The 26,963-nt window shown below is 43.0% G+C and overlaps 1 protein-coding gene across 1 annotated transcript in view; it reads right to left on the reverse strand.

The window, feature by feature from the left end:
- Positions 1 to 24,805, reverse strand: part of HIF1A (hypoxia inducible factor 1 subunit alpha) — a 35,037-nt gene extending 10,232 nt beyond the window's left edge. Inside the window, exons 1-10 of the mRNA XM_014249922.2 lie at positions 24,606 to 24,805; positions 9,462 to 9,652; positions 8,365 to 8,510; positions 8,186 to 8,270; positions 4,850 to 4,962; positions 3,646 to 3,848; positions 1,922 to 2,028; positions 1,594 to 1,741; positions 505 to 725; positions 39 to 319 (exon numbers count right to left, since the gene is read on the reverse strand). Of these exons, the coding sequence (XP_014105397.1) occupies positions 39 to 319; positions 505 to 725; positions 1,594 to 1,741; positions 1,922 to 2,028; positions 3,646 to 3,848; positions 4,850 to 4,962; positions 8,186 to 8,270; positions 8,365 to 8,510; positions 9,462 to 9,652; positions 24,606 to 24,640 (1,530 nt within the window). The 5' untranslated portion in view covers positions 24,641 to 24,805. The remainder of the gene's footprint in view (positions 1 to 38; positions 320 to 504; positions 726 to 1,593; positions 1,742 to 1,921; positions 2,029 to 3,645; positions 3,849 to 4,849; positions 4,963 to 8,185; positions 8,271 to 8,364; positions 8,511 to 9,461; positions 9,653 to 24,605) is intronic.
- Positions 24,806 to 26,963: the final 2,158 nt, after the last annotated feature.

The following is a 26,963-nucleotide window of genomic DNA, read 5'->3' on the forward strand; positions in this document are numbered from 1 at the left end:
CTATTTTAATGACAGCATATCCAAATTACGAAACTCACCTCAGGTGAACTTTGGCTGGTACTTGCATCAGAAGGGCTGGTTGGTTGCTCTTGCACCTGAGGTATGGTAAAAGAAAGTTCGAGTGGCTCTGTGTTTGGCTCCAGCTTTGATACAACTTCTCTATTGAGTGCAGGATCAGCATTGCTACGAAGTGGCTTTGTGGTTTCAGAGGCAGGTAGTGGGGACATTGCCATATTTATATTCTGCAATTTCTCACTGGATGAGGGGAGCATTACATCGTTATACAAAGGAACTTCATCACATTGTTGTTCATCAGACTCTATAAAAATTAAAAGAAACCATCAACCTAAGTAACAGTACTGTGCGTGTCTATGGACCTCATTAAATTTAAACAGCAGCTGAAATACCACTGGGCAAATGGTACTGGGAGGTTATTTTATGAAATCTACTATAAAACAGTAACTTTGCTAATTAACATGCTCTCCAATTTAAACACACACCCACCATTACTGCTGAAATCTAGAGAGATAATTGTGTCTCCAGCAGCAGGGGCCAGCACAGTTAAAGCATCTGGTTCCTGTTTAAGTTTTTCAAATAAGCTGTTGGTATCATCCAGGTCATCTTTACTGAATATTTTGGTCATTTTCATGTCAGGAGACTCCACTGGTTTCAGCATACACTCAGTTTGTCCAAGGGAAAAAATTAAGTCCTTCTGAACAATTCCACTGTCAGACAGAGAGAAAGATGACTGTTAAAGAACAGCTAAAAGGAATAAATTTTGGCTTAATAGTTTTGTAGGTTGAAACCCACCCACTCTCCCTGCCCAAAAACCCCAAACCAAACCAAACAAAGAACACCCCACCACACATATCCCACAAAATTACCAGGATAAGAGGTTTAAGAATTATTTTTTTTTTTAACTCATTCTTTCCTCAAAAGTAACAGACAAAGCAAGCAGTAATTGTGGTGCAATTATAAAAAAGTAACAAACAAACATGCTTTTCTGAAAGCACTGAAAAAGGAAAAGATTTAAAAAAAAGGGAAAAAAGGTATTTCCTAAACTGCTTTTCTTTGTTTTAAATGAATGTGCAATATCTTGATAGATTTATACTGGGACATTCACTGAAGCTTTGAAAAACTAATTTAGGACTATTAGACATTTGCAGAAGAATAGTCAACCAGTCTTTCCTCAGCTGAAGCTTTCAATTAAAAGAGGAGTTCTAAGGAAGAAAAAGATAGATGGGATTGAGAATGACACCACTACTGCTGCTCTGACTCCATGACAAAGTTATAGTGGAATTAACTGCTCCAGACCTGGGACAATGATTACAGAGTTGTCTAGAATGCACACAAATGCTCCCAATCATACAGAAGAGGCTGGTTCATTTGCCCGCAGAGATATCTACTGACATCAATAGACCAAAAAAGCATTTTGTTTTCAAATATGATTTCTAATCCTAGGACTGGCTAAGAAAAATTTCACTGGCAGGGAACAGTAACATCATAATATACTCAGCAGGGGAGTGCCATCAGAATCTGACTTGGTCTTCAGTAAAAATGATGACAAAGAACATTGAAGTCCACTCAACTTACCTCAACACATAGTTCACACACACTATGCACTGTGGCTGAGAATTCTTAGTGTTGTATATAACAGTTGCTTGAGTTTCAACCCAGACATAGCCACCTTGTTTGGCCAGCATTCTGTACTGTCCTGTTGTCACCTGCCCTTTTGTGAACACTAAAAGCAGAAAGGACACCAGCTTTAATTACAGGCAGAAAAACCCCAGAAATGTCTGAGGTCAGTATTCATTGCAGATTCATATCTGCAACTAAAAGAAAGCCCTCGTTCTGCTGCTTTCCCCCAGGGCTGTCTCTCATCTCCTGTAGTCTGAGGGCTTTAAATGCAGTTTTAACTTACTGTCGTGGTGTGTTTTGGTCAGATGATCAGAATCCAGTGCGTGATAGTACTCATAGATTGAGCGACCCAGGAGCTCCTCTGGCTCGTACCCCATCAACTCTGTAATTCTTTAAAACAAGGGAAAAAATTGCTACGTGAAAGCAGACATGGGCCAGCACAAATACCAGAGCATTTGGACACTTGCACATCTAGAAAACCTTTAAGAATCACTTCCACACATACCAGCAGCAAATTTGGTTTACTGGGACTTTTCATTTTGAAATTAATTGCAATTTTGATGCTTCTTTAAAAGAGAAATTTCAGCAGGCTTAAGATTTTATTTCTCACTGAGTATTTAAAAATCCTGTAGTGGAGACAGGATTAAACAAATCCCCAATTTTTAGGCATTTTTTCCTTTTGCTTCAAAGTATACCAGCTACTTACAGCTTATGCAAATATGAGAATTTAACAAAATAACAAAGATACACTTCAACAGTTTTAATCCTGCAACTAAGAGAAATCAGGAGTCAGATTTACTCTTCCCACTCAAGCACTGCCTGCTTTTAAGGCAAATGGGATTTCTTTAGTCTCTAGAGGGCAGTGCTAACCAGGGAAGTGCTTGTATTTTGCCCCATTCTAGATGCAGAATGTGACCAAATAAGTACCTTTTTATGTGACCATCAGTCCTAGAAAGGTTGTTACTGCAGAGGTCAGAAATTACCTGCATCAACCTCTTTCTGCATCTAACTGCAACAACTAACTAGAAATTCACTTTTGTTATAAAGTAAAGGAAATGGGTAGTAACAAATTACACCAAATTAAAAACAAAAAAAATGAAACAAATCAACCCCCAAAAAACAAACCTTGAGCTATTTCTTTCATTTGCATTTACCAAATTTATCGAGCTAAGTTCCCAAAGGACAGGAAAGTCAGTCTGATGTGTACGACTACACCCCTGATTTGCACCAGAACACAAAATCTCATTTTTCAACAGCAGATGTATTGCATTAAAAGTACAGCTGAATCTCTGTGGTTTTTTTGACAGAAGAAAGCAGACCCTGATCTCCTGAAGAAGGGAGAGAGGGGAAGCAGTAGCAATAAAATACATCTGACAAGTATTACACACTCTTTTTAGTCACCAAAAATGCCCCATCTTCAACAAACCTAAAATCCTGCTTTTTCAGTATCTGGAAGAATCTTCTCATTTCAATCACTGCCACTATACTAAAGACCAATTTAAAGAGGAAGTTAACTGAAGGTAAAAGGATTTATTCATAGAATCACAGAATGGCTTGGGTTGGAATGCACCTTCAAGACTATCCTATTCCAAACCCCTGCCATGGGCAGGGACACCTTTCACTAGAGCAGGTTGCTCAGAGCTCCACGCAGCCTGGCCTGGAATGCTTTCAGGGATGGGGCAGCCACAGCTTCTTGTCAAGAACTTCTTCCCAATATCTAATCTAAACATGCCTTCTATCAGTTTACAGCCATTGTCTTTGTACCTGCCTGTACAAAAAGTCCCTTTCCCTTTCGTTACTCCAAAGTAATAATCCTGCATCCTTCTTAGATCTAAAAATCTGCCTTTTAAGACATGGTCATCAGTTAGGAAAAGCCCAAGTATGCTATCAGTGATTGCACTGTCAAGATGAATTAAGTTATTGAGAAGGCAAACATTAGCCAATGTGTCCCAGCCCTGCAAATCTTTCAAATGGATTATTTTTTACAGTATAAATCATACACATTACCTTTCATCACAATAAGAAAATTTCATATCAAGACTGTGACGACTGAGGAACGTTTTACTGTCCAGGGGAACCTCAATGTTTGACGGGTGAGGAATAGGTTCACAGATCAACACCAGGCAGGTCATGGGAGGCTTTTTGTATCCGCAGTGAGTCTGGTTCCCACACGTGTCGTACACACGGATGTGGCCAGTGCAGTGCAGCACCTACAGGGGAGTTGGATTTTGGAAAGAGATGAGGTTTGGTCTGTCAGACAGCATAATCCTATTTCCACCAGCACGCCCAGAGCCAAGTCCTTCCTCCTCCTCACCCCAGACATCCTGGGATGGGTTCACAGCCCATCTCCTTCCTCAGCAGTGGCTGAAGCCACAGCAGACACTGCTGCATTTCTGTGAACTCTTCTTTCTAGTCACAGTAATGACAACTCTGATGAGCAGCTGACTCAGCAAAAGGTATCCACAATTTAAATCTGAAAGTTATGCTAATAGTAGCAACCCCCATTTTAGATATTCTGCAGAGGTGACAACAGAGATCAAATATATTCTTCAAGAGACAGGAACTTTGCATTTTGTGGGGTTTTCTTTTAAACATTCTGAAGCAGAAAAAGTTCACAGACAACAGCAAAGAAGTTGTTTGATCCAGAATAATCAAATTCAAATCATAAAAGAGAACTGTGAGCCATAATCCACTGGATACAGTAAAAGGTTACTTTGTCCAGAGGAGAAAATGCATTCACTGCAGAAAGTTATAGGGCTGGCCTCTTTTTGTTCCAACTGTTACAAAAGGGAGAGCCAGCAGCTTCAAAAGAATGGCATTGAAGTCCTTCAGAGAGACCTCAACTATCACATTTTCAGTGACAAATCAAAAGAAATCGGGGATCAGCATAAGTGATGTCAAGTACTTTTTTCCCAGAGAAGGCTTTATGCAAACACATTTGGTAATTATAATTGTTTGTAAGTAAATGACCCCTAATTTAAAATGAAAAATTTATTAAAAGAGTTTTGAAAATCTAATTTTAAAACATTGTTTCAGTTACCTCTGTGATGTATTTAGCATTAAAATTCAGCATAATGAGGCATAATCATTAAATTATAAAGTACTTAGTGAAATTCAAGCTCATTAAAGAAGCAAAAATGTTGAAACACAGTGTTATGACATCTGAAGAGGAAGCTGCCAAACTATGCAAATATTCCTTTGCATTACTTACCTTCCATGTAGCAGACTTTATATTCACTGTTCTTCCCCTGCTAGTCAGTGTACACTTCATTCTGAGAAAAAAGCTGCGCTCCGTGTTTTGCTCTTTGCCCTTTTTCACAGGACCTAGCAGAAGGAAACAGCAAACCAAATTTTAAAACACTTGGATCACCTTCCAAGGCATTTAAGGCATTAAAAAACCTCCACAAACAAATTATAGAAAGACTAAGGGAAGATCCAAAAAATAAACTAAAAATGATTCATACATTTAATGGTATTTTTCAGAGCAAGTTTTACTATCAAAAAGACAAAAAAATCCCTGAAGTTTCATACAATTATAAAATGGTTTGTGTTGGAAGTGACCTTAAAGACCATCTCATTCCAATCCCTCTGCCATGGGCAGGGACACCTTCCACTATCCCAGGTTGCTCCAAGGCCCATCCAATGTGGCCTTGGACATCTCCAGGGATGTGGCAGCCACAGCTTCTCTGGGCACCCTGTGTCAGGGCCTCAGCACCCTCACTGGGAAGAATTTCTTCCCAAAAACCACCTAACCCTGCCCCCTGTCAGTGTGAAGCTATTCCCCTTGTCCTGTCACTCCAGGCTCTTGTCCAAAGTCCCTCTCCAGCTCTCTTGGAGCTGCTTTAGGTACAGGAAGGGACTCAAAGATCTCCCTAGATCCATTTCTTCTCCAGGGTGAACAATCCCAGCCCTCTCTGTCTGTCCTCACAGGAGAAGCTTCTGATGCAGCCCAGTTTCAATGTTTTAATATCAGGATTGTATTTGTAGCCAGCTCCACACTCACAGATTTCAGGAAAAAGGAGCAGGAAGAAAAATTGTGAGAGAGGACAAGAAAAACATCTTTAGAATAAGAAGCCCTTTTGCGGTGGTTTCCACTGAAATGCATCAGTAACTCACTATGAGGAGGTTCAAGTGAAGCACCTTTTGGGCTTGTTGCTCTTCAGGACTGCAAGTTTTTCAATTCAAAATTAACAACTCAGCTGTTTATATACATCCAAATATTTCCACTGTTATTTACACTCTTGGAGTAAACAGGGATCAAGTTTTTAAACACAATATTAACATTCTTGGGAGAAAAAAAAGTCAATAAACCCTAATACAAATCAATGTTGGCAGCACTTATTGTTTAGCCTCACTTGCTACCAGCAGGCTTTAAGTTAAGTTTTGGCCTGTACAGGGGAGATCCTTGCAGAGTCAATTGCTGGTTATGCTATTGTGGGCAAAGAAAATGTAACTGATGCTATCAGGGGAGCTGCAAGCAGCTCACAATGTGTGCAAGAAGGAAATGCAGCACCCAGGAGAAAGAGCAGTGGAAGAGCCAGTCTGCTGAGGCTTGCTAAAGAGCAAGGACCAAATCATGGCACAGGGAAAGTTTAGAACACGTGAGCTTACTTCTGATACAAGTTTATACAATAATTTGCTCTCATCCTCCACAGACAATAGTAGCTATGAAATTCTTCATGGTGGCTTGCACTGCAGCTACTGGCTTGACAAAATTAATTAGAAAAATGTTAAAGCCCCTATGTTAACTTGTTCATTGCTTCTAACAGAGGCAAAGACTAAAGGGCTCAAGCATATTAAATGCTACTTTAAAACAACCTTGATAATGGAGGAAGTGGGGAAGAAACTGAAGCAGAATTCACAGAAGCAGCAAAAATTTATTTAACTCAGTAAGTTTTAAGAGTTAAACCAATCTAGAAATTGTTTGCAGAAGATCACACAACATTACTGTTACCATGTCCTGATGCTCTGCTTTGAGAAGCAGCTATAAAAGATGGAGCAACTTTCAAGTCTGATTCAGCACTGTACATTATTTTTTAAAATGGCCAGCTTTGAAAGTTTAAAAAGCAGCCTCATAAAATAAGAATGCAGTTGTTTCTGCCAATCGCATTTATATTCACTTGCACTTCTACGGTCCCAAAGGGGAATATTTAATACTCAATTCAAAACCAAAATAATTCCACTGATGTAAGAGCTGCAGTAGAAGGCAACCTGGGAATACTAATAAATATAAAAATGTACTATTACTACTGTAATTTAGACTTCTGCCTGCCAACGTCATTTGCAAAACAGCTTTTGTAATAATGCTTTCCAGACATCTGATTCCAGTCTGGCCAATTTAGACACGCTTGAGATGGTTTGCATGAAAATCAGTGATATGACATTTTTAAGAATAAGCTTTTGCAACAAACCCAGGTTTTTTACACTGTTTAGGGAAATTGTTCCCCCACCCCCAAGATGCATTACTATACTCCAAAGGGGGAGGCAGGAGAGAAGTCTAACCTAGCCTTAGAAACGTACTTCAGTTCTAACGGCAGACAAGTTTACAAAATGCTTACAAAACCAGAGTTGGGCCCTTAATGCTATGGTATCTTATCAGGTCCTTTCCACTGAATTAAATAGGATGACAGTGTAAGACTTACAGAAGATTTAGAGTGCTAAAAGAAAGCAGAGTTCAGGTTTATTAATTTATCACCATCTGAATTCAGAGTCCATATAACCCTCATGTGATGAAAGACAAAGTAAAGAGATCAGATTTTAGGCTTCTAACTACTGAGTAAAGCAGATTTGTTTGGAGGCATGCAGGCTGCCAAGTCTTTATAGTCTTTATCAAACCTTTAGAAAACATAAAAGCTGTAATTCATGGGCAACTGTTAAATTTCAAAGCATACAGCACATGTAAGCATGGTGTTCTGCTCCCTCAGATGGAGAAAAGAGCCAGAAATCTGTGAAAAGATACCAATTTCATGCACCAATTAAAAGGTGCAGAGAAGCATCAACCCCAAAGCCCTTTTGGAAGCTGTTCCAAGCATTCCCAGATTAGTGTTTTGGTGTCCTAAAATTTAAATACAGTATCTTTTTTTTTTTTTTTTTGTCTTGGGTATATCACCACAGATTTCTGGAAGAAAGCATTTGTTCTCAGCTGTCCTGTAAAGGCAAGGCCAGAGCAATACAAACGCACCAGCTGAGCTTCTCCATGTCCCTCTACAGCAATTGCTTAAAATCATTCTCATTCAACCTACCTCTAATTTTAGTCCTGTAGGCACTTACTCTTTTAACCCTTAAGAACTCCATTTTAGTCATTAATTTTGTTAGATTAAAGAATCTTAATGGAGTCTCATTTCTCCTATAATTAGGATATAGCAAAAACATTTTGGTTATTCCTGTTCTTAGTGTCTCTCAACAAGGTTTAATTTGTGATTGAAGAAATAAAAACATACTAGTTTTTTAACTCAACACCATTTTCTGGCAGATACCCAACTGTATTAATGCCAACAAAAACTATCCATAAGTAAATGAAATTGATTTTTTTTTTCTTTCTTCTCACCATTTCTGTGTGTAAGCATTTCTCTCAGCTCCTCATGGTCACACGGATGAGTGAAATCAAATACACTGTGCCCCGTCAACTCGAACTGCAAAAATTAAGAGGTATACAGGTGTTTAACTTCACATACACAAAAATGGAACAGCTTTTTGAAATGCTCTTAGGAAATGCCAGTATTTCACCTGAGTGAGTCCCATACACTTGTTCACGTTTTCAGACATGTAAATCATGTCCCCATCTTCAGACAGAACCATGACAAAGCCATCAAGAGCTTTCAAGTAGAAACAGTTCAGTTCCTTCTCCATTTTGGCTTCTGTCTCCAGCTCACCTGCAAGCAGCCACACATTTTTGTTTAAGCAAACACCAGCCATTCTTCACTTCCCAGCAGGAATGACTTCTGGCATCAGTCTGCAAGGAGTCAATCTTGCAGGACCATTCAAAACCAGTCTAATTCATTTAGATAAATGATAATTCCTCAATTTCTAGTAAAGTTATCAGAAATCACAGAAAACCAGAGTGAGTTTAACTCTCTGTTATGTATTGACCAATAAACCTTCCACCCTAAGAAAAAGGTCTGTGTGGCAAAAAACTTACCACCCATCTCAAAAAGGCATTATAAACGTCTCTCAGGGGCTCTCAGCAAGAGTTTTCAGAGTCTGGCTACTGTAAAGTTACTCCTCCATACAGCAGAGGCAGACATGCATGAGCACAAGTCACCCGTACAGCGCCAATGGCAGGCTAACAGCTACTGGCTCACAACCTGACTCAGATATTCCTGCAGCTGCATGGGCAGGTGTAACTGCAGAGACAACATATCCCCAGCTGACTTCACCTCCAGAGGAGCACCTCACAGAAACACGATTGACAAATCTATTCCTTGCAGTTTATCTTAAGGGGACACAACTTTAGTTAGCTCAGTCAACCTTGAACCAGTTACCTACAGTCAAGAAAGCACAGCTGGATCAAACAAGTTTACGGGGAAAAGAGGTTTAAATGAAGGAATCTAACTTTGGGAGAAGGGTCGAATGAGACTGACAAGGGCACTACAGCTGTGATGAGGCAGCCAGGATCACCAGAATAGAAAGGGGAAAAATGAAGTCCATATAGCAGTGGACTTTTCCTGTGTCATTGACAATGGCTGATTTCTACTCTAAGGTCTCCCACCTTCCCAGGGAAAGGACACAGCTATTAAAGCATTCATTTATTTTACTGCTGACAGGTCTTACAAATGGATTCTTCCTCAGTATCTCTCCCAGATGGTGCCACATTGCTCCCTTACCAGCATCCAGCAGCTTCCTCATGCGCAGGTAGCTGATGGTCAGCCTCATGATGGACGCCTTGTCCAGGTGTGCGCTCACGGTGTGGGGCAGGGGCAGCTGGTGAGCCAGCTCATAGAACACTTCTGACTCCTTGCTCCTCCGACACCGGGCTGCATCCCTCGACTTCTCTTTCCTGCGTTCAGAGCTAATCCTATAGAAACAAAGTTTCAGGTTAATACAGGGAACCGAGCTCTCTGGGATATGTGTCTTTGAAACTAAGTTGCCCAGAGGCCAAGTGAACCAGCTGTGGAAGTTGAATAATGTAAATCCTCAGTTTAAAAGAGCAAGTATAATTCTTTGTATCACCTTCTGCCCCAGTTTGGCTCTGCCAGAACTAAATTCAAACCCACAGAGTCTTCAAACAAGATCAGTTCTTCAAAGAGACACTTTTGTACTCAGAACCCTTCCTGCTTATCTCATACCTTGAGTGCTGCCTCTCCAGCCCCCAAATCCTGACCCTTCAAGCCCGTTAAACATATTACAGAGGAGATAATTTCCAGCTCAATGCTCCAGCATCACGTATCATGTACATCATCCAACTTCTTCATTTTTACCATCCTTGCAAAGCCCACCTAACAGGTCAGATAGGCAATGATACTTATTTAACGTGAGATATGCCACTTCACAAGTAATGCAGAAAGTCCCTTTCCCAAAACCATTCTATGTTGATTCTAAGATTCCCTCTTTCTCCAGAAAAGCCCCTTCCAGAGTCTTCCCTATACTGGAAAGCAACACCTCATTCTCCTTCTACTGCCTCTGTAGGCCTGCCTCATCCAGAACATGAGGTAAAGAACAGCTCACTGAAAGAAAGCACTGAAATAGTTAAGACTGATAATTCCCCCTTTTCCCAACACCCATACCAGGTCACTTCTGCCTCATGCATCAGGTCAGATGAGTTTTGAACTAAACATTTTCACATGGGAGCTCCAAATTTTTCGCACGTGCAAACAAGAACTCAGTGCTGCTGTGGTCCCTGAGGAAATAAATGTGCTTTTATTTTTAAATGAACAATACAAAACCACACACTACTATTGTCCACTTTTGTTTTTATACATTCACATCTTCTGAAGGCACCCTGTCTTCATTTTGCACTCAAGATATAAAAGGCAGTTGCAGTTCGGGAATTACTTTTTTTAAGATTTCGTAAGACTAAAAAGCCATCTACTACCACTGCCAAATTCACATTGCTAAGTCTGTGGATCTGTGCAAAAGTCCTTTTTAGTTAGCACACATCTTGTGAGAGGTACCATAAATTACAGAGCAAAGCAATTCATGAGCTAGTGATCCCTGGGACATAATGAACCAGATTCAAAGAATAAGAGAATGGTTTGGGCTGGAAGTAACTTTAAAGATCACCCAGGTTCAACCCTCCTGCCATGAGCAGGGACAGCTTTCACTCTCCCAGGTTGCTCAGAGCCCTATCCAACGTGGCTTGGAACACTGGAATGGGGCAGCCACAGCTTTTCTGTGCAGGCTGTACTGGGGCCTCACCACCCTCAGAGTACAGAGCTTCTTCCCAACATCTAATCTGTATCTCCCCTCTTCAGTGCTAGCAAACACAGACCCATAAAACACATTTTCAGTCCTTTGCCAGCAGTGGCCAAAACCTTGCTCAGTTTGTGCAGAAACAAGGGTGTGACAATACTGTGTTGGATGTTGGAAGCACAAATACCTTGACGCACGGAAGAAGTTTAATAATCCATGAAAAAGACAGAATAAGCTATCAGAATCTCTCTTAAAATTCCCTTCCTTTCTACCAACTTGATAAAACTGTATGCCATCCCCACCATCTTCTCCTCCTACTCCTGCCACTGCCAGAAGAAAAAAAAAATATTTCTGTGGAATGAGAAACATTAATAGATGGACAAAATAATACCTTTGGAAAACTAACTTATGGGAATTATAGTTGTAAAAAACTCTGGACATACAATAGTCCCATTGATTCCTGTGAATAGAAGCTCATGTCCCTCAGAAGGGCAGCCTAAAATATGTGACAATATTTCCCCACATTGCAGATTTCTTCACATTGAATTTCCCTGTGACAACAGATGTTCCTGTTGTAGTGATGGATATCACGGTCTGAGAAGCTTGAGGCTCCTGACATACAGGTATATCTGGAAATAGCCATTACGAAAAGTCTGACCTTTAACAATGCTGCAAAAATATTTTAGCTGTTTAACCTGACTGATTAAATTTATTACCAAAGACAGGCCTTTCTGTTGGAAAACCAAGGACAGAGGTGAAAGAAAAAAATCTGGATTTTCTTTGTCCTCTTTCTTGGACCACAGATTTCACTGTAACTATTTTGTCAAAGGTATTTCAAGGTAACTGTCACGGTTTAACCCCAGCCCACAACTAAGTACCACAAAGCTGTTTGCTCACTACCTGTCCCACCCTCGTGGGATGGAATGGAAAACTGCAATGAAGGTAAAACCCATGGGTCAACTTAAAAACAGTTAAATAATTGAAACAAAATAGTAATTGCAATGACAAGCGAGACAACATAAAGAAAGAAGCAAGACTCAAGACAAGTGATGCTCAATGCAATTGCTCACCCACCCTCTGACTTATGTCCAGCCCATCCCAGAGCAGGGACTGGCACCTCCCAGCCAACTCCCCCAGTTTACACACCGGCCATGACGTTCTGTGGTTTGGAACGTCTCTGGTCAATTCAGGTCAGCTGTCCTGGCTGTGTCCCCTCCTGCCTTCCTGTGCATCTCCTCACTGGCACACCATGGGGAACTGAGGAGTCCTTAACTCAGGGTAAGCACTGCTCAACAACAACTAAAACATCAGTGTGCTGCCAGCATTATTCTCCAAAACACAGCCCTGCACCAACTACTAGGAAGAAAATTAACTCTGTCCCAACTGAAACTGTAGCAGCAGCCCAAGCAATTATGTTGCCTTAGATTCACCTTTATACCTTTGATTTTTGTTAGCTACTCATCCCAGATCCCTTCACCTACAAAATGTTCATATTACAACAAAAACTCAAGAGAGAATTACTGAAAGTAAATGGTTGTCATCCACCCAGATTCCTGCAGTTTTGTAATGGCTTCCTTTTCAACTGCAGACACTTTTAAGTTAAAACTTCCCTACTTTGGCAATCAAGCTGAGCACTTCAAGTCCACAGGTTTGTCAGGCTTGTGTGAATCATACAGGGCACTCAAGAGATGAAAATAAACACTAACCTCCCAAGTTGGGATGTCAGCTTTTGTGTTTTCTTTCTGACAGGCTAATGTTCTTAAAAATATTTTGGGTAGTTTCCAGATTTTGGCCAGGTTAGCACCCTCGGCAGCAGCCTTCCGCAGGAACAGTCAAAACTTCTCCCAACCATTAAATTATTAATTACCAACTGAAATACCACTCAAATCCAGCCCATAGTGCTTTCTGTTAAAAATTAATCTCAGAGTAAGATCATCAAGTGCTGCCAGCTGGAGCTGATGGGCAAAACCCAAGGAAAAGGGGATGTTGGAACCAACTAGTGTTGCCCAAGTGCCACTGCCTCCTCTCCCTTTTACTACGAGTTTCCTTTCTAGAAAGGCTACTACTATAGATAGATGTTTAAACTGTACAGCACAACAGTTGGTTATTTTTAGCTGCTATTTAAACCTAAGCTGTAACCAATCTGAGTAAAACCCAGCCATTTAAATAGGAAGATTAACTACCAGCTTCAAAGAGCGTTTCTTTAATGGATCAAATTAATAGGGAAAAGGTCTTTCACAAATGAGGTTTAATTACCAAGTGAAGTCATTGTTGCCTCAACATTGAAATGCCACCAAACTAAAAAAAAAAAAATTAATTATTTTCTCTTGCAACTACTCTAAACTTTGTTACAATTGCATAAAGTAAATAAAAAAATACACATCTGTTATGGCACATGCCGCAACAAGATCCCAGAGAGCGACCCGTGTTCTCTGATCCTGGAGCACGCTGTAGAAAACGCTGACGATTTCAGACAAAGGGATGGGTTCTCGTTTGGCAATCCAGCAACTGGTTTATTGAACACTGCCTCAAATAGGTGCAGGGATGAGAACCAAGGATTGGGTTAAGAACACGGGGTTAAATGAGGGGCAAAGGGGGGGATCTGAGGGTCGAGGTCCAATAGGGACAAGGGAAAGGGGTACAGGAATGGATAAGGGTTGGGAGAGCCAAGGGGATAACAGGGGTGGAACAATGTGGCAAAATGGAGTCAATGGGGGTTAAGGAAAGGAAGAACATTCTAGGGAGGATACATGAGTGGTAAACAGGGGCTGAGCAAGGGTGAGATCAATCCCCACACACTATCAGAACACCAGAACCCAAAAGGCACCAACATGTGGCTGCAAAAGGCCCATGGGACAGAGGCCTTTTCTTACTCTATTTTAGAGGGGCATCTCTCCCCTTTTGCCTTTGCCCCTCCGGGACTGAGGCATTTTGGTACCAGGCCCCTGGGCCTCCACACACATCAGCATGTATAGCTGCCCACAATTTTCTGTGTAGTCAATGAAATTACACTGAATTCCTGTAAGGAAAATGTATTTCCAAAGTGAGAGCTCTCTCCACCAGAGGGGAAGGAAAGGGAGCTCAGAGAAGGGGATTTTAAACAGTGAGATGTGAAGTACCACAATATCAGTTTAAACAAATCATCACTTCTCTTATCCATTCTTTTGGAACTGCCCCTGTGTAAAGCTCATGATCTTCTCAACAGAAATAGCACTCTGTAGAAAAGGAGCCAAGCTCCATTTAAAATAAACCCCAAACTTCAGAGCTGTATTGCAGCCTTCTGCTGTCAGTCTGGCACAAAGAAACATCTCAAGAGCCTGAAGAAAACCTCATCTGCCGAGTGGATTACACATGCGATGAAAATATCAGAAATGCCGGTGCTGGACAGGAAATTGCATGCATTCGGAGGTCTGATTTTTCCTGCACAATTTCACTGCCAGACATTAATTTCCATTTTGTATTTCTGCCACCAGAATACACAGAAGCAGAGACTCACAAGCATGTTATCCATCAGAGTTCACTGAAAGCAGTTTCACTGATCTCTTAAAACCCAATACCACTTCTTATATGTAGGAGGTTTTTACATGCAATAGCTGAGTAACATCTGAGCTCCAGAAGATATTTGAGTTAGATATCCAGAGCAAAAGGGTATTTCACGACCAGGACTCACCTGGAGCTGAACCAAGAGCTCAGCTGAAGGATATAACCCAGACTCCCACTCACTGCCTCAAATCATGGTGAATAGAAACAAAGTTTAACAGCAAGAATTTGCCCAACAGCCTTGAGGGCGAAGCACGTCAGCAGCAACTCCGTGCCCACCAGTTATAGATGTTAATATTGGCCTCTCAACTTGAGTGTAACAGCTCCTGTCATCATGGTCATACAAACCATCTGGGCCTCAGCACCTCCCAGATAACACACAATTCCCCATGCCATCCCAAAGACCCCTCCACAGCAGATTCCTACAAGTGAGCCCCCCAGTTGTCTAAATGCAACCCCAGTTTTTCATCTCCTTGAGTGAAAACCTAAGCAATCACCACATGTAAGTTGGCTTGTTCCTCCTTATTTGCCAACAACAAATAGGCAAAAAAAAAAAAACACCAAACCCTGGAAAATACCACTAGTAGCTGGTAAATTTTGGTTGAAAATAATTAGATAAAAAAATAGTCAATGGATAGAACTTAAAATGTGTAGCAGTTGATTTTGTCTCCTTCTAGCTTTTAAAATCAACACCCAGTGTTAAGAAAATTTTTATACTGTGTATATAATATTAGATTAAGAAAATAAAGAGGTTTCCTTTATGTCACTTTGCTATGCTTGCAGATTTTCTCCCATTCGAACTTACTGTTTCTCAAATCAGGTAGATTTTACTCTATAGGCGTTTTCAGTTCCCATGAAAAATAACTTGTGCACCATTAACTAACCCAAGCTCATCTTTCTTGAGAAAGGTTTAGAGAACATTCTAAAATATAAACATCTTTATATTTCACATTCACATTTTTCACATTTTTCTCTTTAGAGAAAAATTCACATTTTTCTCTTTAGATTTGCTTTCTTTGACCAAGTGGCTCTATATTTATCACATTATTTGTTCTTAAAGTTTCATAGAAATATATATTGTCGGAAACAAGCCCAATTAGTAATGTGCCTCAACTGTGGTAAGATCTTCTTGAGCTTTAACTAGTTTTCAGTTCTGCCACTAATTGCCGTCATTTCCCAGTAAAATATTCAGATAATATTTCCACGTTAGTAACAATCTCTCCTCTCAAGCTGTAAAACTACTCTGGGAAACACCTGGCTTACAAATGGAGTCACACAAACTATATCCACTATAACACAGCTTCATTTTTTTCTTCATTACTCCAAAAAAAGATGCAAATATTACAAAACAGTAATATACTAAAAGTATGTAACACCAGGATAGTACTGGAACTTTGGAAAGCAGACCTGCAAGCAGTCTCAAGTTTAACTTTTAAGGCTGAATGCATTCCTGTGGCTGGTATAAAACTTGGTCACCTTTTCAGGCCCAGCCTAAGCCAGGTATTTCTGGCAGCACAGCTGAACAGGACAGAGGGGCAGCTCCTGGTTTACAGCCATACCCTGCACAACACCCAGAATAACCAGTTGTGTCCGTGAGGAGTGTGAATGCCTCAGCCCAGGGCATGTCCCACCAACCACTCTCACCTACAGCCAAAGAGTGTTAGACAAAGTTCTACTCTCTTGACTATGCTGAATGCACAATCACTTGGGTTTGTTCACTGTTTGTAAGGTCTTTGTAAGGTGCTTTGTCCAGAGCTGCTAGCCATGATACTTGTTAAATTATTCCTCCATGGAAAGAAGGCCCAGTCAAGCCCAGCACCTGGCACAAAGAAACTGAAACAGAAGAACTGCTCTATTGACAGCTCCATATGAAAAACTGGTTTATAATGAAAGAGAACACCATTCAAATCCAGTTATATGGAGAGCTAAGGAGTTGATCAACTTCAGTGAGGGGGACAGAGCTGCAGAGTCAGCACCATCTATCAAATCTTGAGACAGACCCACAAAAACATTGCCCAGAGTCGCAGGCAGCCCTGAGAGCCCCGTTCCCTCTCCCTCCCAGCCCTGCAGTGACACACTTGTCTGTCCTGACCAGCAGCCCAGACTTCATCCCTCAGCAGGCAAACTTTTTCCAAATTGGTAGGGAGGGGTGCTCCTTCCCTCCTATTGCAGCTTTACAGAATTACTGCAGTCTCTCAGCTGCCAGTTCTCCATGAGCTTGGAGTTACAGCTTTGACCCGCCTTGTTTTGACGTGATTTCCTTTTAAAGTATTATTGCTTTATGGCAAATTTTATTTACTAGTTCTCCTTATGTTACAGTCTGTGTAGAGAATTCTTGTGTGGAAAAAAAAAACCCAGACCCAAACCTCGTGTGTAATCAGAAGCATGTGATTACACAGAACAAAGTCTTGCTCTTCATGAATTAATGAACATCACAGCCCACTAATCCAACTCAGGAAAAGAACTCAGAAATTCCTTACATACGGTATGAATGATTCAAAAGAGATTTAGCTGCAGAAATAACGTAACACCCAAGCAGAAACAACACCACTGTACGTAAACTATTAAAATTCATTCCTTTGTATGTTGCATTCTAACACAGCAATCAAAACCATTTTCTTTACGTGAGGGTAGTTAAAGGCATTTCCCACAGCCTGGCTACCACCAAAACAAACCCCTAAGTGATAAAACTCCAACAAATCAGGAGAGCAGGTCAGCCTGGATTAGCTACAGCAGCACAAATGCTCTGAAAGCCACCAGCCTTCGCAAAATGGGAGTCGGGAGAGGCAGCAAGAGGAGACTCAGTCAGCTCACCTAGAGAAGTCCTACTGCCAACATCTCAAAGTCCATATAAACATCCATCCTACAGACAAATTACAGCACACAGGAGCCAGCAGTAGAGCCTTAAAGGCCTGAACCCAGCACAGCACCACGCTGACAACATTATCCATCATTTGTATCTGGCCTTGAATTGACCCGAAACCCCAACTACCTCCCCACATAGAAAGTGTGAGTAAGGGAAAAGCTTAAATATTGTCATTTCTAATTTAGATCATGGTGAAGTGATTCTATCATGTCTTACTATACAATGCAACCCACTCACAGTTTACCTTTGCATCATAATACACTGTTTTAAAATAACCACATGGCATACAGGGGTGGCATGTAAGAATTTATTTTTTTTGAATTTGGCTTTTTCCTTGCATATTTTTTTTTCTTGAATTAGTTGTGCTTTACCCTTCAGGATGAAAGATACATGGTAGTTAAACTGTGTTTATTATTACAGAAAAATCAGAGCTATTCAAAAGAGATATCTGACCAGGGGCTTGACAGAACTAGCACTAAGTGCTCTCCTCCCTTCAGCCCTTCTGCTTTTGCTTCTACCAAGCTCACAAAAAATGACGCAAAACATATCCCCAAGATATCTGTCAGGCTCTCAGTTTTAGCTAAGAATTGGTCTACCTTCAGACAAATGCAGACTCTTGATAAAGTAACTAATTTTAGTCTAAATCATGGCACTAAAATGTTTTGTTCACTGCATTTGGTTTTCAAGACTGGAGGCTGGACATTTTCCCTCATTGCTTCCATCCAAGTTTAATCCCTTCACCTCAAATTCCTCAACTGCTTTCAGTTAACAGGGTATTTTGTAATCAAAGGTTTTAAGAACAGGGAAAAAGAAAAAAAAAAAAAAAAAAGAGCAGAAGTAAGATATCAAGTTTATTTTTCTGTATGAATAAAGAACAAACAGACCCACTAAGCAGTCAAGAGAAACATTTACAATAGCTAGGACAAAAAGCCTGCAGCAATGTCAGCTCAGCAGCCAACAGACTCAATAGTGTGCAAGGAAAAAGTCCTTTCTGAAGGACTGAACACCAAAATTCCTATCTCCAACTAAACCATTCCTTCCTTTAGTTTAGCAAGTGGATGCTGCAGTCTTAATATTTGATGTGGATTATTTTATGTCTTTCAAGGGAGGAGAGCAGGGAGCAAACATAAGGAGGGCAAGCCTCTAGGAACTCCCCCTCTGTCATAACAGTCCATTTACCATTCTCATATGTGAGCAAAAGCAGGAGGCTTGGCCTCAAATCCTTTTGCTTCTTGAAATGCACAAATTTTCATAAAGTGACATCAGTCTAGTTTTGGTTTAGGATTGACAATGAAAGAACTCATTCTGGTAAACAAAACAGGTCATCTTTTTCAGGTAACATTTCCAGGGTTATTACAAATTGAGTCAAAAAGGTTATTGAATAAGTTCCTTGGTAAAATGTTCCACCATTGTAGTTATAATCAGTGCTACTGATTCAGTATCCTCAATTTGTATCTTCATTTGAAGTTCATGCTCTATTTTAATGCAGTGAGTTAAAAGATTTGTTGTAACATTTCTCAAAATGCTTAAGGAGCATTCATTCACACCAAATTAAACAGAAGCTGCACAGTATCTCTGCTAACACACACACACAGAGTTTGTTATGCTTTGCTGTCTTTAAGGAACGACTAATGGACCATCTCGAAGCACCAGTTCTTCTCCAGTGCCAGCAAAGCCATTTTTAATTTCTTGGTACTAATATATCACAAGCTTTTAAAAGGCTACATTCCTCTACAAGTCCCAGTGTTATCAGACTTCAACAGGAAGAAAGGACAGGTTATGCACATGATGAAACTCCTCTTTATCAATGCACTTTCTCTGAGATCTCAAACCCAACCCCCAGGCTGGTATGAACAGGCATAGCTTCAACCAAGGCTGTGGCTCCACATCAAAGAACCCTGAAGTGTTCGTCACCTACGTAAACTGCATTCAAAAAATGCATATGCTGGCATGCATTCGCTTGATTCCATGTCCCTAATGATTTCAGAATGTAATTTCCATAGAGATTTTTATTCCAAGCTAAATAGCAGAGATCTCAGTAGAGAAAAACCTCAATAGGCTTCATATCCAATGGTAATTTGGAAACCTGCATCTTCCTTGAATTTTCAGTCATTAGTTAAGGTGCAAAGGTTCATCTTCTCTCCTGGACCATTACTGTAGTCCCCAGTGTCACAAAACCTCCACGCATCTCCCATTTCAGAGCAGTAATCAGTGGAAAACTCAAATTCTCTTCCACTCACTCTAATACAAAGGAAGCTTCTCAGGAGAGGCTAAAAATGCTCAAAGTTTCTCGAATTCAAAAAGGAAAGGACTGTTATAACACGAAAAGATGATTAAGGTCCAAGTTCTTTCCATGCATTACCTAGGTGGTTTTTCTGAGGCATGTAAACACCTGCCCATGTAACAGTGTATGTGAAGATAAAAGGTGCAGTTGAGCTGATGATTTGTAATCTGGAACATTCCTTCCTTTTGGACACCAGCTTACAAGGAACAGGTATGGGTAACTGTGCCTTCTTGTAAGGCTCTTGCAAGATTTGTTTTCGTTTTGAATCTGCTTGTTTTTTAAAGAACACATCTTGTAACTGAATTGGTATTTGCATCTCCTTGGTAGTATCATCAGGAAAAGCTTGATGCTCTTGTATACCACCACTAAACCATGTGGGACTTCCCTCCTGGGTTTACTTAGCCATGCACACTCTACAACCAGGTAAAAATTATTTTGTTGGCATGTCCTAACACCAAAGCTCTTCAGGAATAAATTAATACTGTCAAATTCTCTTTGGTAGTGCAAAAAAAAAAGTATTTTCAAAAATCAGCAACTTCTGTCATTCAATTTCCCCTTTAATATCAAAAATCTCATGCAAGCCTACTTGAAATCCAGCATTCTAACACAAATTGGTGCAAAATTACCATTGAGCAACATGAACACACTCAAGAATTCAATTCACTGCATTACACAGGCTCAGTAAGAGTCCTCCAGGCTTCCAGGCTGGAAGCATACCAAAGGGAACATGCGCAATCTTAAAAGTTTTGGGCTTACACTGCAACTCCGCTGACATTTGACAGTGTTATTAATATTTATTGACTAATTTTTTTTTTCCACTTCACCATCAGCAATTAGAGTCTTGGAACCAGATGTATAAACTCCAGGCATTACAGTTCAAGGATAGGGAGGAGCAAAGGTCTAGGGCTGCTTGCACAATGTGCAGGGGAGGAAGCAAGCACCTGTAGGAGAATCCATGCGTTACACACATGACAGCAGCGTGGTCTCCTCTGGCCTCTCTCCTGGTGGCAGCAGGAAGACGGCATGGCACTGCTTCTCAGCTCCTCCAGGCTTACAAAGGACATGCCACCTTAGCCTAACCTAATCAAGCCCTTGATGGGCACTTCTGATAAGAGAGAAACCAACCAGAAGATGGGGATGGCAATTAAATGAGAGAATAAAATCGATTATCCACTTCACACCTCCACCCTTAAACCAACAGTTGACTTAACTGCCACACTTAAGATGTTAAGAGTGTACCCGTGTAAGAGTATGCAGCTACATTTGTTCCCCCACCACCAACACCTTCCAAAAATGGTCCAGGGTGTGCCTCCAGAGACACCGGAAAGAAAAAGCATTTCAACAGAATGCTGAATTGCTAGACAAGCTTCAAAGTGCTTCAAAGAAAAACCTCTCACTATCACATCACCCTCTTAGAAAAGACCACCCCCGACAACCTGCAGCACCTGATCACAGCTGCACCAGCCCCCTTAGCTAAGTGTGGACTGGTTAGAGGAATTTCAGACACCCCAACCAAGAGACCCAGATTGCAGACTGGAGACACTGTGTTTTAAAGGGCAAAGCAAGCATGACTGTAAACAAAAACCAGAAAACCCTCCTGCTGCTTCCATCAGCTCACTGCCAAATTATCAGACCTGCACTGATAAATGGAACTAAAGCACCAGCAGAGCAAAATTATGGAAAATTTCTGCGGCAGGCAAATCCTGCACAGCGATTCTTCCCTGATTTTCACTGCCTTGATGCTGATGAGGACAGGCAGTAGCACTGTGCTGTCCCCTCCATCTTTAGTGGGCACTGGAAAAACATTTCTGGTCATTTTTACTAAAGGAATTCACAAAACTTTTCATGTTTGAGGCAGCGCAAAGAACAGACAACACAGGTAAGCCCTATGGCAAGGCAAGCAATCCAGAAAAATCCAGAAAGCAGTAAAACCACTGTTCTAATGAGCCAGAAACCACTCAGCATTCCCCATACCTGTGGGGAGACTGTACAGGAGATTTACTGAAAGATTCCTCCTCTTCTTACAGCCCAGATTATACAAAAGGGTTTTGTATTCACTTTCGACTCCAGCAATGGTGGCTCAGTTCCCACAGCGCTGAGAGAAATTAACAGACAAAAGCAGTGGCACATACAATCCTAAACACCTCACACAGGTTTAAGAAAAAACAAGGGTAGCCACTGCCCCCCAGAGCCATCAGCACAGGATACAGGCTTCTCAAACAGGTTCTGGAGCTGGACTTCAGTGGCAAAAACCCAGCAGAAAACCCCTGGTCTTCTAAAGCATCCCCCTTAGACACTAAAAATAAGTTTCAAGGCCCAACTCTGGGAAACAGAAAAGATGAAGTTCTTCTGTAAGGCATTCATGTCAGGATATTAAATTTCACTGGCTTATACTATCTTACCCAGAATGAATACCCCAGAAACCCCTTATTGTTTTTATTTAGCACCTATAGCATTAAAAATATGTATTTTATGCTATAAAGACTTGCAGCACACTAGAAAAATTAATCTGGGTTACCTACCAGCTGCAAGCCACTACAAAAGTAAGGACTAACCCATAACCCTAAATGGCTCATTTACTTAAAAAGGCACCAGAATTCCTCTGCTAATAGTGAAGTGTCACAGCACACACCTGAAGAAAAGCTTTTCATAGCATCAGCCATCTGCACACTGGAGTTCATTAAAAAAATACTGAGAAAAATCTCATACTTCTCACCAAATGCCTTAAATTTGGCTCAAATAAGAGTCGATGAGCAAACAAAGCTCCCAACAACTGTTTCACCCACTCCATGCACTGAAACGCTGTCCTTGCAGCACCTGGGGGAAAACCCAGGAGCACATCAAAGTGATACAACTACTGAAGAATGGCTAAAACCCAAATAATTCAGTATCTAATCATGGCGCTGATACTTGATTTCTTAGGGAATCTTGACCCCTGTACATATATGAGAAGCTTGGAATCACATCAAAAAATGGACTCAACAGGCCAGTATAAAAATCCACACTTCCAGATACTGCTATGACTAAATTTCACTTTAAAGATTGAGACATAAACTTGGTCAAATTCCATATTTTCTGAATCTCATAGCACATAATTAAGTAAACAACAAGCTTTACATTAACTATCAAGAGATAAACACTATCCACATACAAGCAGAGGCAAGGAACAAAGGATCTTAACCCATGCCAAAATTTAGGTATACTGTATATACAATTAGCGAAAGTTTTATCATCAAAGATGATAAAGAATAGGACGTAAAGGACTTCTCCCTTGAAGATATTCTGAATATGAGCACTGTCAAACCTAAATCCTTCAAAAACAACCCAGGTTTTTGAGAAATGCTTCATATTTCCATGAAGTTCTCTGCTGAGCTCATATCCTTCCTTTTTTGCTTAGCCATCTTCACTCAACTGTACATCCACAGCCCCCAGGATGAATGTACCACAGACACAGCTTTATGTTTTCCATTAAAGCCCTACAACAGGAGTAATCTGAATATTCCTTTATAAGAAACATTCCCAACTTTGAACTTTGTCTGCAGGAAACAGAAAACAACAAATTCTCTTTCTTAAGCCCTGCCTTTAGGAAGGAAGGATAAGCTTTGCATACTGATTCTTGCATTCTGAAGAAAGCAGATTACATCCAGGATAAGGAAATTGCAAAAAAAAAAAAAAAAGAAAAAGTCCTCCAATGGGGCAGAACGTAAGTAAAAAATAACAAATGCTCAAGGGCAAAAGAAAAAAACAAAATGGAGAGAGAAACAAAAGAACCCAATTAAAAAAAAAAAAGTATCAGAAAACAACTTCAGTTTCAAACCCCCTTCCTATACCTGCCACTAAATTAGGGCAGCAGAGCAAGGCACAGATTAATCATTTTGGTTGCAACATTTTCTCCCAGGCTTCCCACGAGCCATCAGCTTGAAGTAGAGCAACTAAAGGCTGAGTGCCACCCCAGGTGCCCCCGTGTTGGGATTTCACAGGAGCGAGAGGCGCTTCTCCCCCATCCCAGCCCGGTGACGGCTCCAAAGGCGCTCCAAGGGAGCCGGTGCTGTCCCGGCGCTCCCGATCCCTCCTCCCAGCTCAGCACAAAGCTCACCATCCATTTTACAAGCCGGCCAGGCTCCTTCCCGACACAACTTACACGCTGTAACACTTACTGCGTTTAACCTGCTCAGATGACCCTTGGATACAAGGGCAGGCAGAACCCATCTCGAATAATTAAAGCCGAGAAAAGGTATCGATATCCCTATAAACAAACCTTCTGCAGATGGCGAATACGGCAATTAATCCCCCCACAAAGCCCCACCGCCGGGACCTGCTCACCCGAGCCCCCCGGCTCCTTAAACTTCACCGCCTAACAAAGGCTTTTATTCCCCCCCCCCCCCCGCCGCCTTCCCCTAATTTGCGCTTACAATCCTCGGTGAATTATTCATACTCCTCAACTCACATTGTCCACCCGCCACCCTCCCCACACCCCCCCTCCTTACACCTCCCCAACGCGGCTTTTGGGGATTTTTTTAAAGCTTAACATCTCCAGATTGCGAACCGGTCCTTTTCCGCACAAAGCCCGGGCACGGCGGGCTCGGAGCGCGCCGGGCACGGGGCACGATCAATCCCTGCCCGCTCATTTCCAGGAGCGGAGCAGCTCCCGGCTCGCTCCCCGACACCGCGGCCGACACCGGGCGCTTCCCCCCACGGCCCCGCCGCCAGCCCCGAGCCCCGGCCCGCTCCCCCCGCCGACAAAATGGCGACGTGGACGAAAAGGAGAAGGAGGAATGGAAGAGCGGAGCTCTCCGCGGGCTGGGGGAGCGCGGGGAGGGCAGTGGGGACGAGGACGAGGAGGGGGCGGCGGTAACAAAGCAGGGGGCGGCGGGGGCCGGCAGCAGCGAGCGGGGGGGAGGCGGGGAGCGGGCGGCGCGGCATCGGTACCTCTTCTTGTCGGTGACGCCGCCAGGGCTGTCCATGGCGGCGGGATGAGCTTCTCCTCCCGCCGGCTCCCTGGATGCGAGGCGGCCGCGGCCCCGATGGCCGCCACGGGGCGCGGGGAGATGGCGGCGCTGGCCGGGTCTGGGGCCGCGCGGGCTCAGAGCATCGGGGCACAGGCTGCGGGGAGGTGCGGGCGCGGCGGCGGCGGCGGGGGCGGCGCGGGGCCCGCGCTGCGCCAGTGAGGAGCGGCGGCGCGGCCCGGCCCCTGCGCGCGGGGTCAGCTGAGCGCTCAGCTGGGCGGGGGCCTGCGCCTCACGTGCGGCACTGTGTGCGGGGCGGGCCCGGGCCCGGCCGGCCCCACAGCGGCCCCACAGCGGCTCCGCATCGGCCCCACAGCGGCTCCGCACCGGCCCCACAGCGGCTCCGCACCGGCTCCACAGCGGCCCCACAGCGGCTCCGCACCGGCCCCACAGCGGCCGCCGGCGGGGGCTCGGCCCGGCCCGGCCCGGCCCGCTCGCTGCCGCGCCGAGCACCGTCCGTGCGGATCCTGCCACAAATCGCACCCCCGTGGGCACGGCGCGAGGAGTTAGTCCTTTCTTTATTTCCTTATTTTTTCTTTTCTCACGTAACTTCGTTCAATGATTGAGTCCGCTGCCTCTCCCCGAGGTGTCGTAGTACAATAAAAGCCCAGGACGTTTAGACTCAGAATCACGAAGGTTGGAAGAGACCTTTAAGATCATCCAGTCCAAGCATCCACCTGGCGCTGTAGTTCCTAAACCACATCCCCCAGCGCCTCTTAAACACCTGCAGGGAAGGTGATTCCACCATGCTCGAAAAACATATTCCAATGCCTGACCACCCTAACAGTGAAATTTTTATTTTCTAGTATCTAATCTGAATCTTGCCTTAAGGGCATGTCCTCCCGTCCTCTCACTGCAGCCACGGCAGCAGAGACCTCCCTGCAACTTCCTCTCTGTGAGTTTTGGACAGCAGTGAAGCCCCCCCCCCCAGCCTCCTCCAGATGAAACAAACCCAGCTCCCACAGCCACTCCTCACAAGACATGTTTTCTAGTCCATTTCCAGTTAAAGGGCTCAGAACCTCACATTAATTAAAGGGAACAGTCAGCTCCACGGCAGGGCAGCCCAGAAGGGGAACCAGTAGGTAATTAGGCACATTTCGAGCAAGTTTTACAACTTGCCAAACCCCAACCAAACCAAACAGCAGAGCCAGGAGGCTGGACCAGGGCTGTGCCAAGGCACTGTGACCCCTCTGCCTTCCCTGCAACCCACCCAGGCTGGCCCAAATCCAGTGCCATCATCCCAATGCATCCAATTTTCCCCTCCCTGCTCCCCTCATGGCAAGCCTGGCCTCAGGCACTGCTCATCTGAGAGCCCCAGGACCTCCTGCTAACCCTGGCTGGCCCTGGAGGCTCAGCAGGAGGGGCTGCACAGGCGACACCTGGCACTGACATTGCCACAGAGGCGTCTTGGATCAGGGGCCAGGATACAGCCATGGGGGAGCAAGGAGAGGAAAACTGGGGGCAGAGCCCACACATTTTAAGTTAAAAGCCTTAGCTCTGTACCCTTAGCTCAGGGTCATGCGTGTGTGAGCACTCTGGGGAGGCAGGAAAGGCACAGTTCCAGCTGGAGTGACCCCACAGAGCTCAGGGGTTCCTTTACATCTTGTGGGCTTCCACTAGCAAGGACTTCAGGTGACCATCTGGAGCTGAACCTTACGAGACTACTCAGTTTGCAGCTCAGCAGTAATGATACCTTTAAAAAAAAGCAGCTTTGACAGGCATAAGTGGCATTCTTTAGCTGCTGTGTGCACGTGTGGTGGTGACATAAGGAACACCTGCAGGGCAAAGTGATGGTGTTTCAGTACTGCACCTTCCTAACACTTCTGCTATGGATTCCCAACTTCCAGGTAACAAGCAGTTGTTTTTGGCATACAGTCATGGGCGTTCTGTGTTTGGGGGGGTCATTTATTTTCTTATTTAAAAGAATAAAAAGTAGTGACTGTGACATTTGTTAGCAATCACAAGGAGTTCCTGTATGAAATGGATTGCTTCTGCCCACAGCAGTCAGATACGCAGAAGAGGCACAGGTGCTTCTGACTCCTTTTATTCCTTCAAGGTCTTCCATCCAAACATGGACAAAGCCCAGCTCTACTTTGCTTATGAGCTGTGACAACACAATAGCCCGTGGCAGTGTGGCTGTGAACTACTGATATTTCTGTTGTTCTGTGCTCACTGGGGCCTCAAGAAGAAAAACAATCTAAGCAAGACTCAACCTCAACTGTCTTGCATAAGTACCAAGAAGCCCTCCCCAAGGGCTCACAGACAACTTTATCTTTCAAAA

The sequence above is a fragment of the Pseudopodoces humilis genome, chromosome 7 (assembly GCF_049639895.1).
Source record: "Pseudopodoces humilis isolate 2021_Gansu_Grassland_sample_001 chromosome 7, ASM4963989v1, whole genome shotgun sequence".
NCBI classification, from domain to species: Eukaryota; Metazoa; Chordata; class Aves; order Passeriformes; family Paridae; genus Pseudopodoces; species Pseudopodoces humilis.